Source organism: Limanda limanda, chromosome 7 (assembly GCF_963576545.1).
Source record: "Limanda limanda chromosome 7, fLimLim1.1, whole genome shotgun sequence".
In the NCBI taxonomy this organism is placed as follows: domain Eukaryota; kingdom Metazoa; phylum Chordata; class Actinopteri; order Pleuronectiformes; family Pleuronectidae; genus Limanda; species Limanda limanda.
Window position 1 is genome coordinate 19403495 of NC_083642.1, and position 13507 is coordinate 19417001.

At 42.2% G+C, this 13507-nt stretch overlaps 1 protein-coding gene across 1 annotated transcript in view; it reads left to right on the forward strand.

The window, feature by feature from the left end:
- Window positions 1–13507, forward strand: part of mtcl2 (microtubule crosslinking factor 2) — a 93162-nt gene that overhangs the window by 49842 nt on the left and 29813 nt on the right. The window contains exon 5 of the mRNA XM_061075380.1: window positions 10360–10422. Within this exon, the coding sequence (XP_060931363.1) occupies window positions 10360–10422 (63 nt within the window). The remainder of the gene's footprint in view (window positions 1–10359; window positions 10423–13507) is intronic.

The window sequence follows — 13507 nt, forward strand, 5'->3', positions numbered from 1 at the left end:
TACAGCGGGGGATAAGACAAGGCTGTCCAATCTCTGGGCAGTTATACAGTCTGGCCATAGAGCCTTTGCTTTGCAGGTTGAGGGGTAAGATCAGTGGCCTCTCGCTGCCTGGCTTCCCAGATCCCGAGTACTCCCTCATAGTCTCTGCATATGCAGATGATGTAAATGTGGTGGTCTCTAATCAACAAGATGTGTCCTCTTTACAAGAAGCACTGTCACTGTATTGTAAGGCTTCCTCTGCACGGGTGAACTGGGAAAAGAGCGAGGCTTTGTTGGTGGGACAGTGGAGCGGGCAAGCAATACCAAGTCTGCCTGGTGGTCTTGAGTGGGGGAAGGAGGGGTTAAGAGTTTTGGGTGTATTTTTGGGTAGCGATGTGTTTCTAACAAAAAACTGGGAGGGAGTGAAGGAGAAGGTGTGTGCTCGGTTGTCTAAGTGGAAATGGTTGCTACCCCAGCTGTCCTATAGGGGAAGAGCTTTGGTTGCCGGCAGTCTGGTTGCCTCGACTCTCTGGCACAGGCTTACGGCTCTGACGCCACCGAGAGGACTAATTGAGGAACTACAAAGAGCCATACTGGATTTCTTCTGGTCTGGCAAACACTGGGTTCGGGCAGCAGTCCTCTATCTGCCGGTGGTGGAAGGAGGACAGGGACTGGTGGACATCAAGTCCAAAATTGCCGCTTTTCGCCTTCGGGCAGCTCAAAGACTACTGTACAACTGTGGGCCGAGGTGGGTTGATGCGGCACGTCTGCTGCTGAGGAGAGCTGGAAGATTGGGCTACGACAAACATCTCTTCCTTTTAAGAACGGAGGACATGGATCTCACCGGGCTGACCCCGTTTTACAAGTCAATGTTAGATGCATGGCAGATTTTTCATGTCAGTAGAGAAAACAATGAAACACCTGGTTTGTGGCTGTTTGAGGAACCGCTGTTCTTCAATGACTTTATGAGGTCGGAAACACTGCAGTCTGCCAGCCTCAGAGACAACCTCAGACGAGCTGGATGCACCAAACTGGGCCATCTGATAAAGATGACAGCAACATCGGTGGATACCCTGAGAGCGAACAGCAATATCAACTCTACCAGACTGATAAACAAAGTGTTGGAGGAGGTCTGTGCCGCCCTGCCACAAACCATGAGAGTCTTTGCAAGCAACAATACTCTGTGTGACCAGTGGAGTGATGACTCGGAATACAGTTTCCCCTCCTTATTCATCAGCCCAGCTGTTGGGGAGTGGCAGGAGAGGCGTGGTCAGTTGTTGTCCTTCCCAACTCCTCACCTAGACAGCTTTCAGACTGTGGGAAAAAAGTCTGTCTACCAGACCTGTGTAAAGGTTCGTAATTTGCACTCTCTGGAAGAGATGAGAGAGTCGAGGTGGACTGGGCTATTGGAGCCAGAGGCTTCTCCGAAAGGCAGCTGGCGGGCCTTGTACAAGCTGCCCATTGAAAAACGGACAGCAGACCTCCAGTGGAGGGTAGTGCACGGGGCGATAGCTACAAACAGATACAGAGCGCACCTTGATCCGGAGCTGGGGGAGGGGTGTACGTTCTGCTCCCAAGCTGAAACACTGGAACATTTATTTGTTCAGTGTCCACGGCTGGAAGCACTTTTTAATGTGTTAAAAGGGTGGTTTCAGGGCCTGGGAGAGGTATTTTCTTTTGGTTTGTTCATTTATGGTCCGAAATATTCTGCAAAGGAAAAAGCTGTACACAACCTGGTAAACTTTGTCTCTGGTTCTGCAAAGCTAGCCATTTGGCTGACACGGAGGAACCAAGCACTGGACACTGGTAGCGTGCATCCGGCGCCAATGCTGGTTGGATTTCTGAAAGCCAGACTCAGAGTAGAACACGCCTACTACAAAATGATGGACAATTTGATGACATTTAGCCGCATATGGGCTGTTGCGGGGATTCTATGCACCCTTGGGGATGAAGGGGAACTGATTTTTAACCTGTAATTTGAGATACGACAGTTAGTATGGATGTGTGAGTGGGTATGTACATGTGTGTGTGTGTGTGTGTGTATATATCGAAAATAATCTATATGTAGTATTTATTAACCTTGTTTGGTTGCGGTGTACAGCTGGTGGCTGACGTAAGAAGTGTTTTTGTTCCTGGAAATAGAAAATAAATGGATTTTGAAAAACCAAAAAAACCTCTCCTCTCCTCTCCTCTCCTCTCCTCTCCTCTCCTCTCCTCTCCTCTCCTCTCCTCTCCTCCTTCCATTGTTGCATGTCGTCTTGCTTTGTGTGTTTGCAGTGTGTGTTTGTGCATTGGTCTGTGAAGAGCCAAAGTAAACAGAAGAGGAGGAGGAGACTGGTTTTGGTTTTGGTTTTTATTAAAGCCTGTTGTTGTGTTGATTAATTTGTTAGAGAGAAAGAAAATGGAGATAGTGCAAGGAGGGATAGTATCGATTCTATTCCCATGTAGAGAATCATATCCGTCTATGATCCGTCATGCGTTGCTTTGATGCTGTGCTAATGATATGCTAATGGTATGGTAATTGATCATTCACTCTCTTAGCTTTAGCTACACAAGCAAACGGGTGCACGCTGAATCACTGCTGTGTTACATCATGCCAGCGTTCATTTTGCACAGCTGAAATTACGGTAACAGACATGACGAAAACATTAAGGCACATGCCAGGCTCGGATCATGTTTGTGACACAAACATTCAAACAGAATTCACTCTTTGCTTCAGACAGCAACAGCAGTATACTATGACACATGCGCTGCTGGTAGAACATCAGGCTATAGCTTCATGTGATTTACCGGGAAACGGTGGCTGAATCAGTGCAGGCTCCAGGATCCTCTGCACATTTTCATTCAGCCTGCAGCAGATTGATGAATACAGATTTTTACCACTTTGCGAGAGGTGACAGAAAGGTGTTAGCTTTCAGTTGTAGTAGAGCTACTGCAACAAACAAAAAGAAAAAGGCGAGTTTCAAAGAAGTGCTCATGTTTAGATGAAATGATGAAGCGTTCACACTCCTGAGGAGTGGATAGAAAATACGATAAGAATAATACATTTTTTAATATTGCACCTGTTAAACATTATAAAGTGCTTCACCGAGAGAGGACAAATGCAAACAAGAATACAAAACAGCCAAGACAATAAGCAAATTAGTTGAAGGCAAATAAAATCAAAAACAGCAAATTATAGAATACAAAATCTAAAATCAAAGACAGCAGATGAAATTATAGAACATTAGATAAATGTGAGTAATTGAAACAAACAAAATAACAATCACAATAGTAACATGTTTGCAGCTCAAAAATACCTTGTAGCACCAATATAAAATGACACTGGAAGTACTGTCCTTGGTTACAAGAGAGTATTGATCCAATCTGAACATAATCGATACAGACAAGATGGGTTTTCCCTATGAGTCAGTCTGAGCCTCAGAGAGGGATATAGTTTGTGCTGTTCCACTTCCTTGGCTGATAGGAACCAGGGGAGAACTAAAATCAACAACACTTGATTCGTATCAGCCTCAGTCTGCCGGATCTTATCTCCCTGACAACCCAAGCTAATCGAGAGAAACAGATTATTGGTTTACAGTCAACTAATTCTCCATCTCTGTACTGTAACTGCCTCAAACTGTATTTTCCATAGCTCCTATAATAAAGCATTTTGTAAAATTTGTGATAGTCCAAACCCTTTCGGTCAATGTTCAACCTGTCCGCCTACATCACCTGCAAAAACAACTCAGCTATTATCTCTTCATTACTGTCCCCTTCCTTTCACCCTCTTCTTCTCTCCCTGTGGACACGAGCAGAGAGGTCGGTGCAGCTAACTAGAAAGTTTAAGCTGACATCAGCTAATGTCCAAACTCAGGAGTAAAAGTGCTGCAGTGTTTCACATAATCCTGAATAAGGTTGTTTGTATGACTGCATGCAGCGAACTGACAGTTTAAGTCATAGTCAAACCTTTAATGGACGGCTTGTTGAACCTCATGGACCCTTGGAGTTCATCTGTGTTTGTGGTGTCAATAAGACAAACAGTTTGACGGTTTTGGGAAAAAAACTTTTCTAAACACACATTCCAGTCTGTTTCTGTCTCCTGTGTGAGTTAGTGAAAATCACCTTACTGGGCACGAGGAACCATAAGTCACCATCTATCTGCTAATTCCAGTCGAGAACCATTCATCTTATGGGCTTCTTACATGGAAGTGTAAAGGGATGGGGGTACTGGGTATGGGGGTGAGATACGGGGAGAAAGGGGGGCGGGGGAGAGGGCTAAAGTAAGCTTTCTACTGAGTGCCTTTCTAATTTCATTAATTTCTGTTGGAAAATCCTGTTTCAGACTTTTCAATAGTGACTGTGATGGAAAACACAGCTCAGTAATAAAGCAGATCAAATTATTCAGCTGCAATTAACGGAAATTACAAAATATTTGTAGTAACAGGACTAAATCATGGGAAATCATTGGTACAGACCTTTATGAGCAACAGGAAAAGATAAATTGAATTCATTTAAAACTGAAACATTCATTCCAAGCCTTATCGCAGACATTGCAGCCCACAGAGAGGCTTTATGCCTGAAGCTCTGTCAGTAAATGAGCTGTTTATTTCCTAATTCAGCACCACTGGGGCTGTTAAAATATGTTCACAACATGTGTGTTAAAGTACGAGACTCTGCTGAGTGTGGGGAGAAACTGCGTGAGTGTGTACTAACGGGCTGAGCAGACAGGGGATGTGCTTATCTGCTCTGCTCCGTTGTACTCTGAGCTGCTTTCCTCCGACTGGAGCGAGAGCTGCTTAATGCTGCATTTGCATCCAAGGAATACAGTAAAAGCTGTTATCGAGTGTGACTAAGAATAAATATGATGTTAGACTCAGCTCACACTGTAACAAGAGTCCATTATTTGTGTTTTTGTGTGCATGATTGGATTTCTTTACCTTGCTAAATGGCAGGATATTCTTTTCATTCATTTAGCTATTTATTGCCAAATGAAATTAAAAAATAAATCCAGAGAGATAAAAAAAACAAAAACAGGATGCTTAGGTTTCTGTCCTCATTAATGAGCTGAATTAAGACATTGTTAAAGCTAATTGTTTCTGCCGGTGTGATTTGTTGTTTTGTAGGGGCCTGGTGCGGTTTAATTAACTCCTTCGGTCCCTGCAGTCACTCCTCTGTTCCCCTTACATGGACACACCCTGAATGTCATGTTCTTTCAGGCTGAGACTGGCCCCTTGCCTGCCGTTGTGTCTGTGTGTCTGTGTGTGTGTGTTTTGCCGTATGCACTTCAAATAAATCAATTTCCATTCCAGAAACCCACACTCTCTTTCTGCACACGCACAAACACACACTTTCCCTCAGTATTCTAGCATATCTGATCTAATTTCTTTGTGACTTTGCACTGGGGAGCACTTTGCTTGTGCAACTAACAGACATGAAAGTCGGTAGTTGAGAATAGAAAATGTAATATCACCAGTGACAGTGGTTTCATAACAGGTTCTATCTTATTTTGATCATCAGCACCATCTGTCAGGATTCAATATGGGCAGAGATGCTGGATGGATGTAGTTAAACAAGTACAGTAAAGTATAAGTCCTCTGAGCAAATGAAGTATACAGGTACTCTGTTGGTGGCATTTTGCAAAGTCACCACTAAATGCCACTAAATCCTGCACACTGAACCTTTAAAATACTAGCTATAAAATCATTTTGATCGTTCACTGACTTTTAAAAGGAGGAATGATGCTTCTTTATATTCCACAACCTGTGTGTTGAACGGGTTTGATCCTCTACGCGATGTGCATAAGGCTTGACAGCGCTGTGTCACCCACGGCCGTGGTGTGAAAAGATGATGCTTGTTGTGACATTGGTGTAACACCTTCACATGCTGGGCAACTCACTCACTGCTTGTCGCCTCTGCTGTCGCTTCCTGTTTACATCCATACTACAACGTTTTCGTTGCATTGCCTTTCCTGAAACAACCAAATGGTTCCTGTGGACGATAGCACGTGCATGCCCATTGTATGTGAGTGATCACGTGATTTGCATTTTTTAGGCCTGTTAGTATTGACAGGGATTCAAACTAATATGGTGCCAAAATGCTCGTGTTGACAGAGATCGTTTTAGTCTGAAAACACAGTTTGCACTTGAAAACAGAGTCTTATGGATGAAACCTCAGTCCGTCAGATTAGCCAAATGCTGACTGAGCTTCCAAGGGCACGCCTCAACCAGTACCCTAAAATATTGTAATGCTGCTGCTCGGTTAGCTTTAATAGTGTTACAGACTTCTGCACAGCAGGAAATGAGAACTATTAAAGAAAAACACCAGTTAAATGGACATTTACCCCTGAAATCCATGTGAACACACTGGTCCTCTCTTCTTTGCTGTGTGGCTCTCGGGGGTTAATGCTTGGTCGGTTGAGGAGAGTCTGTGCACTAAAAGCAAATCTGATCTCTCAGCTGCTTCCTCTCCCATTGTCACAGAGCATCATTTAACCTGTGTGTGACAGGCCTTAACCTGAAGAGGCTGTTAAAACCATGTCTGTTTGGAAACCACATCAGCACACTGTAAGAAAAAAAGATGATGCTTGTGTCACCCAGACGGCAGGACTCACATTTGAGTTCAGCAGCTTCAATTAAGTTTAGTAAGTGCGTTTGCAGCTGCTCTTTTTATTTTCACATTTTGTCTGATGAGGCTGCACAATACCATTATTTATCTTTGTCAATATTCAGCCATTTGAATTAACTTCATATCATTAGGTTTGGGAATTTTCCCAATAATAATTCATGCTCTGCTGCTGAATTGGTTTTTAACACTGTTTTCATTGTTTTTTTGTATTATTTGCTTTCTGCTAACAGGATCATAAACAGGGGTCAGAATCACAGTGTAACACAATATGCAATACAGGGTCCGTATTAATGATAATATAACGATCAAGTGATTTTGTGTTAATCTGAATATGGCAAGACAATTGTGAAACGATACATCATGATATCTGGCTCTGTAAAGAATAAACAATCTCTAATGGGGTAAATTGCAGGATTTGTGGATTTCTTTACTGAGATGAAACAATATTCAGAAAAGTGAATGAAGTCTAATCTCAGTGCCTCTTTTAACAAACTCTTTTGTAACTTATCAATGTCGTAATGTGTCCTCATTCCTATGTAAAATAACCATAAACTGTCAAAAGTCCAAACTGCGAGAAACACTTTATCAGAACAACTTTTTCAGTCATTAAATTATACTCACAGACATATAGACTCTCCTCGGGGTGTTTGAGCAGATCTGTCCGTGTGTTTGATCCCGCCCTGCTGTCAGGGCTGGTTTGGCAGCAGATCGGATTGGACTGGGAGGAGGACAGTTCTCACCGCTGTGCCTCCTCATCCATGATGCAGGAATGACAACATCTCTCACTTTCTTTCACACATCCTTTTTCTCTCACTCTGCCATCGCAATTGTTATCTGTCTCTTTCTTTTTTCGCTGTCAGTGATGGTCTCTCCCTCTTTCCCTCTCCTGTCTGGATCAGTTTCCGTCCATCCACCAGCGCAGTCGAGCAAAGGAGGACCTGTGTAGCATTTCTGTGTTTGAAAATCTATCTACCTCTTCATTCTGCCGTCTCCCTCTCTCCTTTCATTCTTTCTCCCACATTTTTCTCAAACCTGTCCATCTCCGCTCCCTTCAGCACTTCTCCTGTATAGAATCAACAGTATGGGTTTTGTCAAATCCAGTGACATGTTGCAAAGAGCACAGGACGCAGCCAGGAGCTGTTAAATATGTTATCAGATAACATGGAAGTCAACCTGCCATCTCATCTCATGAGGTGCAGGGCCTAGTGTGTGTGTGTGTGTGTGTGTGTGTGTGTGTGTGTGTGTGTGTGTGTGTGTGTGTGTGTGTGTGTGTGTGTGTGTGTGTGTGTGTGTGTGTGTGTGTGTGTGTGAGTGTGAGTGTGAGTGTGTATATTGCTTTTATATAATTGTGTTATATGTTAATCCATCCAGTAGTTTTTGCATAATCATGCTTACTAACAGCAGGCAAAATAATGCACACAAAAACATAACCTCCTTGGGTGACAAGTAGCATCTTAGTAATAGAGGTGACTCACAGACACCCAGTTCAGCAGGATCACCAATTCATACTTTAGGCATCATCATATTTTCTGCTCTAGGCACTGGTTCCCCAGCTGACTGTAAAAGGAGAGCTCAGGCAGTGGTATCGAGCTGATGCAACTGGTAATTGGTGGCAACTCTGACAGGCAATTTCAAAATTGTTTAACACACTCAGTCAGCATATTGTGGCTCAGGCTGTTCATGTAAGTACTCGTCAGTCGATGCTGCAATTTTGTATTTTACAGTGAGTAATGTCACAGTCAGGGCAAGTCAGTGGAGATCTTTGATAAAAATTCGATTTCAAATAACATATTGGTATCAGCCTTAATGGTTTTTTTTTTTAAAATAGCATATTTAGTTCTGTCCGATGTGTTTGCTTTAAAATTATGTTATTTATGATAAAGACAACTTAAGAAGCATTACATTAAATACATGTATCATCTGATACACCGGTATCTGATATTTTTAACCCCTATTGGCATCAGTTTCCATTGGTCAGGCTCTACTTTCCACATCAGTATTTGTGTTGTTTGCAACTTTTGGTCTTGCTAGTAATTCAGCCGTCACTCATGCAAATGAAGGTCAGTGTGATATTCTGCATCATGAGCTCCATCTCAAGATTCTAGTGCGAATTAATTTCCGCCTAACTCCATCCAGGCCCTTCTCTGCAGCTCAGCTGAAAGCCTGATCCACTAGGACCCAAATCTGTTTTTAGGCTTATTGACCAGTCAGTTCCATTTATAGACTGTTTGCCCCCTGAAAAACTAGGAGACCAGGACATGGAAGGAGGGACAAGAGGGAGGAGAAGGACAGCGGGTGATTAAATATTAAAAGGTTGGAAAATATCCCAAAGAGTGATGAAGGGATGAGAGGGAGTGGGAGGAAGAAAGGAAGGGCAGAGGGGATGAAAGGATGGAGAGAGATGAGATAGAGGGGGAGGAGGTGGGGGTAAAAAGAGCAACAGAGTTGTGGAAAAGAAAAATCTGAGAGAAAAATGTATCACCCTCAGTGTTTAAAGGCAGCACTAATTGAACAAAGTCACTTCAAACATGTTCTTTAGATTTTGGGGAGACAATGTTAAAAAAGGACCCAAGTATTATTTATTTATATATTTTTTCCGTCCTCCTTCCTCTCTCCATCTCTTTCTTTTTTTGCTGGTGGTTCTTTGCAGCGAGAGTAGCTTGTTTCCATGGAAACGGACTGAGCCAGATCAGCTTGGCTACTTGCACTGCAGCGTTACTCTGAACGTCTGTGTGTGTGTGTGTGTGAGAGAGAGAGAGAGATTGGTCTTGGCTCTAAAGAGAAGGAACGATGATGATTTATGAGAGCCTAATGCACTTGGCAGACACATGGATGAGCAGAGGAGGATGTGTGTGGATCAGTTGTACGCGGAGCAGCCCCGTGTTTGGTTCCTGTCATTAGCTTCTACGTTGGGTCCATGATCCATGCTTTTGTTTTTCTCTTTTTGTCCCTACTTCACCTTTGTCTTAGTTTGAATATTTCCCTTTAAGCCTTCTGGTGGTTCTCTTTCTCTTCACCTCACAACTGTAATTCCACACTCTTATCAGGGTCGACGTGGTAATTAAATTCACAATGGGAATGATCAACATCACCATAGCAATGGCATCTGGGTCATCTCAGCACACTAGAGAGAGAGCGAGAGAGAGAGGAACTGTGTCATACAATATCCTAGCTGTTTGTGTGCGTATGTGCACGTGGCTGCTTGTGTTTGAGTGTGTTGTAACTCTGTCCTTGTTTACAGAACTTATAGAGCCTCTATACATCTGACATTTCATTGTTTCTACAAAGGGTGGTTGAGGTTTAGAGAAAAAATAGTGATAATAAATCCACAGCTGTGTGATAGAGGATACAACGCTATTAGAATGATTGACACAACACATTTATTTCGTTCAGCCGCTCAAAAAATATTTTCTCAGACTCATTCTGAAGATAAGGAAGAACAAAATAAAGCAGTTACTGACTTTGGCTTTTAGAGACAGCCTCAGGAGTAAAACGGTCGGAAATTGAAATGTGAACTTTTTATCGTATCTGTTGAAATCCTCTTCATGTCTCGTTTGCATCAATAAATGAAAAAGAATTAAATGATTGGTCGGCGTACCTGTCTGTCGCTACCCAACCTACACATATTTTTATTTCTAAGTATAAGTACTCTACTCACGTGCTCGGCTTCGTTCCAGACCAAACTCCTTCTGCATGTCTTTGACAGCAGCTCATTGTCAATGTCCTGTCATGTCCTGTCTTACTAATGAGACTCTGTTTCTGTGTTTGCTGCAGAACTCCCAGAAGAAAAGAGGAGCACGACCCAACAACAAACCTGACAAGAAGCTTGGTCCACAGGTAACACAACCACACACACACAACCACACACACACACACACACACACACACACACACACACACACACACACACACACACACACACACACACACACACACACACACACACACTATGTTTATCCCCAGAAAGTCCAGCGAATCACTAAGATATACTAGGATTTTTCAGCAACTACACACACACACACACACACACACACACGCACACACACACACACACACACACACACACCACCACACTAAAATAAAGGGCTACATTCCGATATCATGAGTAACTGTGTGTTGAGTTAAAACACCTGCAGGACCTGATGGAGAGAAAGAGGAGATGAGAGCAAAACACTAAAGATGAATAGAATTGGCCGGCGCAGCTCCTGTTGCACCCGCTAGAGAAGGCTTAGCTTGCAAAGACAGTAATTCCTCTCTTCTATCAAACTCCGTGTGACCTCACAACACACCAGAAAGAAACACATAACAGTTGTTGTGATGCCCTTCAGTGTTTTTTGAATATCTTGAGGTGGTGTGTCATAAATCTGCCCTGTCACACTTCTTCGAGGAAAAAGATAACTTATATTCTCCTTCTCAACGAGGTTTTATCTTTCGAGCAATCAGCTCACTCACCACAAGACTCTCCTGCATAACATTGTCTCTGTCAGAGTGAGGCCTTGTGAAAGCTGCTTGTTTGGCACCACCTTCCACTGAAGGGTGTAAACTTGATTCTATCACCTCTGTCCTTGCAACTCATCAGGTTTGCCTGCGTGTGTCCACCTTTAAAACACAGAAAATCAGCTTTTTCCCCCCATCACTGTCACATGTCCTTGAAAACTAGACACACTGGCTGGTCTTTTACTTAACAATAAATAGGCATGTGTCCATTTCTCCTAAAGTGTCATGTTCTTTTATTTTCTTGACAGTCACCATGATGTTACCCAGCCTTTGGCTAGACAGAGAATTGGGAAAGAGAAAAATGAATGATAGAAAAGGATATTTTAAATAAGAAAGAATGAGTGGATAAGTATGATGACAGTTGTTTTGGCTAATGTATTAGCAAAGAGTTGCCTGTGTTACACATCTCGTAGACACAGTGGAGGATTAGTCATACTTCATCTGGAGTTGTGCTTCTGTGATGAATTTAAGTCCTGTATCAATCTTAGAATATCAATAGGAGAATATCAGGCTATTCAACACAAATGACGCACTCTGCTGGAGTCTCTCTGGCCTTTGCCTTTATCATTGAACCACCATGTCCAATAAGGTGGACACTACTCTACTTTTCTTTCTCAGACAGCCATCATCATGTTACCCACCCTTTGACTAGAAAGATGGAAAAGAAAAGTATTAACAAGAAGAAGTGATATTGAAAGAGTGGATATTTTGAAACAAAGAAAGGATGAAGAGCTTGAGAAAACAGGTGACATCAATATTTGAGTCAATACCAAGGTGTCTCTCTGTCAATTAGTTTTAAATCCACTGTTCTGTCTTTCCTGCCAAAGGTTATTTAGATACTTGACAGTCAGGTGCTATATGAGACAGTAAACCAGTTTCTCAGGATCCTTTTCTTGTACTCATACCAGCAGATTCACTCAACTGTAACAAATAATAATAATAAAAAGCAGACAAAAATTAACGTCAGATTTTCAGTGTGAGCGTTGCCGGAGGTGTCATCTCTACAGATATGTGACTGCAACTGTAGACGTTATTCCCTCCAGTGTTTCAACATGAGCAGCTCATTATACTCTGTATATAAACTCCATCTAATACAATAAAAGCATTTCCTACAGCGAGGTATTGAAAATGAGGCATTATTACAGGATGTCCCAGTTACGGCAATAAAAGATGCAGTCAAATAGCAAATGTCAGTTAGCATCTAATTTATTATGGTAAGATGAAGATTTCTCAAATGTTTTAGCCGAGAGAAATCTTGAGGGAGCTCAGCATTTATGACCAATAATTCATGTAAGTTTATGGATTATGGTTTGAACATCAATCTAATGGTTTTAGCTTTTGACGCAGTTTGATGCCATGCAGTTTATACTCGGCTATTACGAATTAGATCACGGTTCGATATGATCTAGATTCAATAAAGAGGATCTGATTAAATAGAACGTAAACAATGAATTAAACAAATCTATTGTTTTTCATTGTGGAAAAACATTTATATGGGGCAGGCAGCAGCATGAAAACATTATTGACCTAAGTGTAAACACTGGAGCAGCCCTGTGGCCTCTGGTGTGTGACTCCCTAATTAAACTACACGCAGTAGATTAACACCTTTTTTTTTCACATCCTCCTTAAATCAGTTAGAGTTAACACGTAAAACTTCACTGGTGCCACCGAACACAACTGTCATGTCAGAAATGTTGCGTGTTTGATCCCTCAAGTGCGTGTTTGTTACCTCTGAGCTCTTGACTCTGCTGTTTGTGTCTCGATCTGTCGTCTCTGACCTATTTCCTCTGGGAGATCACACTCTCGCTCTATCTGTCCAAACCAGCTGTGTGGAGTTTGAAGCTGATAAAACAGCAGTTCCTGTATTCCGTCTCATATGCATGAGGGTTTAATTTGTTTATTTTGTTTTGGATTAAAGATCAGGTCTCAACAGCACACTTGATATCTCAACATCCTCTTTTTCCGCAGCTTCGCTTTTCTAAGCTCCCCATCCCTTCTTTATTTTTCAAGATACAAAAAAAACTTTAATAATTTCCCCTTTGTAAAAAAGGGAGTTTGAAGTACACAGGCTCAGGTTTTAGAGAATGACGATGTTCATAGACGTAAGGATTTGAGACATTTCTCCACAGAAGCTGTTTTCAGTGAAGGTTAACTCTCTCACCACGCTCTCTCTGCAACTTATCACAGCAGCCCTCCTCTTCCTCTCTGAGCCACATACCATAAATGGTTGTATATGCGTTTCGCCTGGCTTCTCTTAATGTGCTTGGAAATACACCACAAGCCATAAAACAAACACACGTCTGCTTCTGAGGAGTGGGTGCAGGGGGTCACTTCAGATCAGCGGTATTTACATCCCGATTTGAGATGTTTTACAGTGAGAAATACACATACACACATGAATACCATTAGTCTTCTCTTTCTTAGA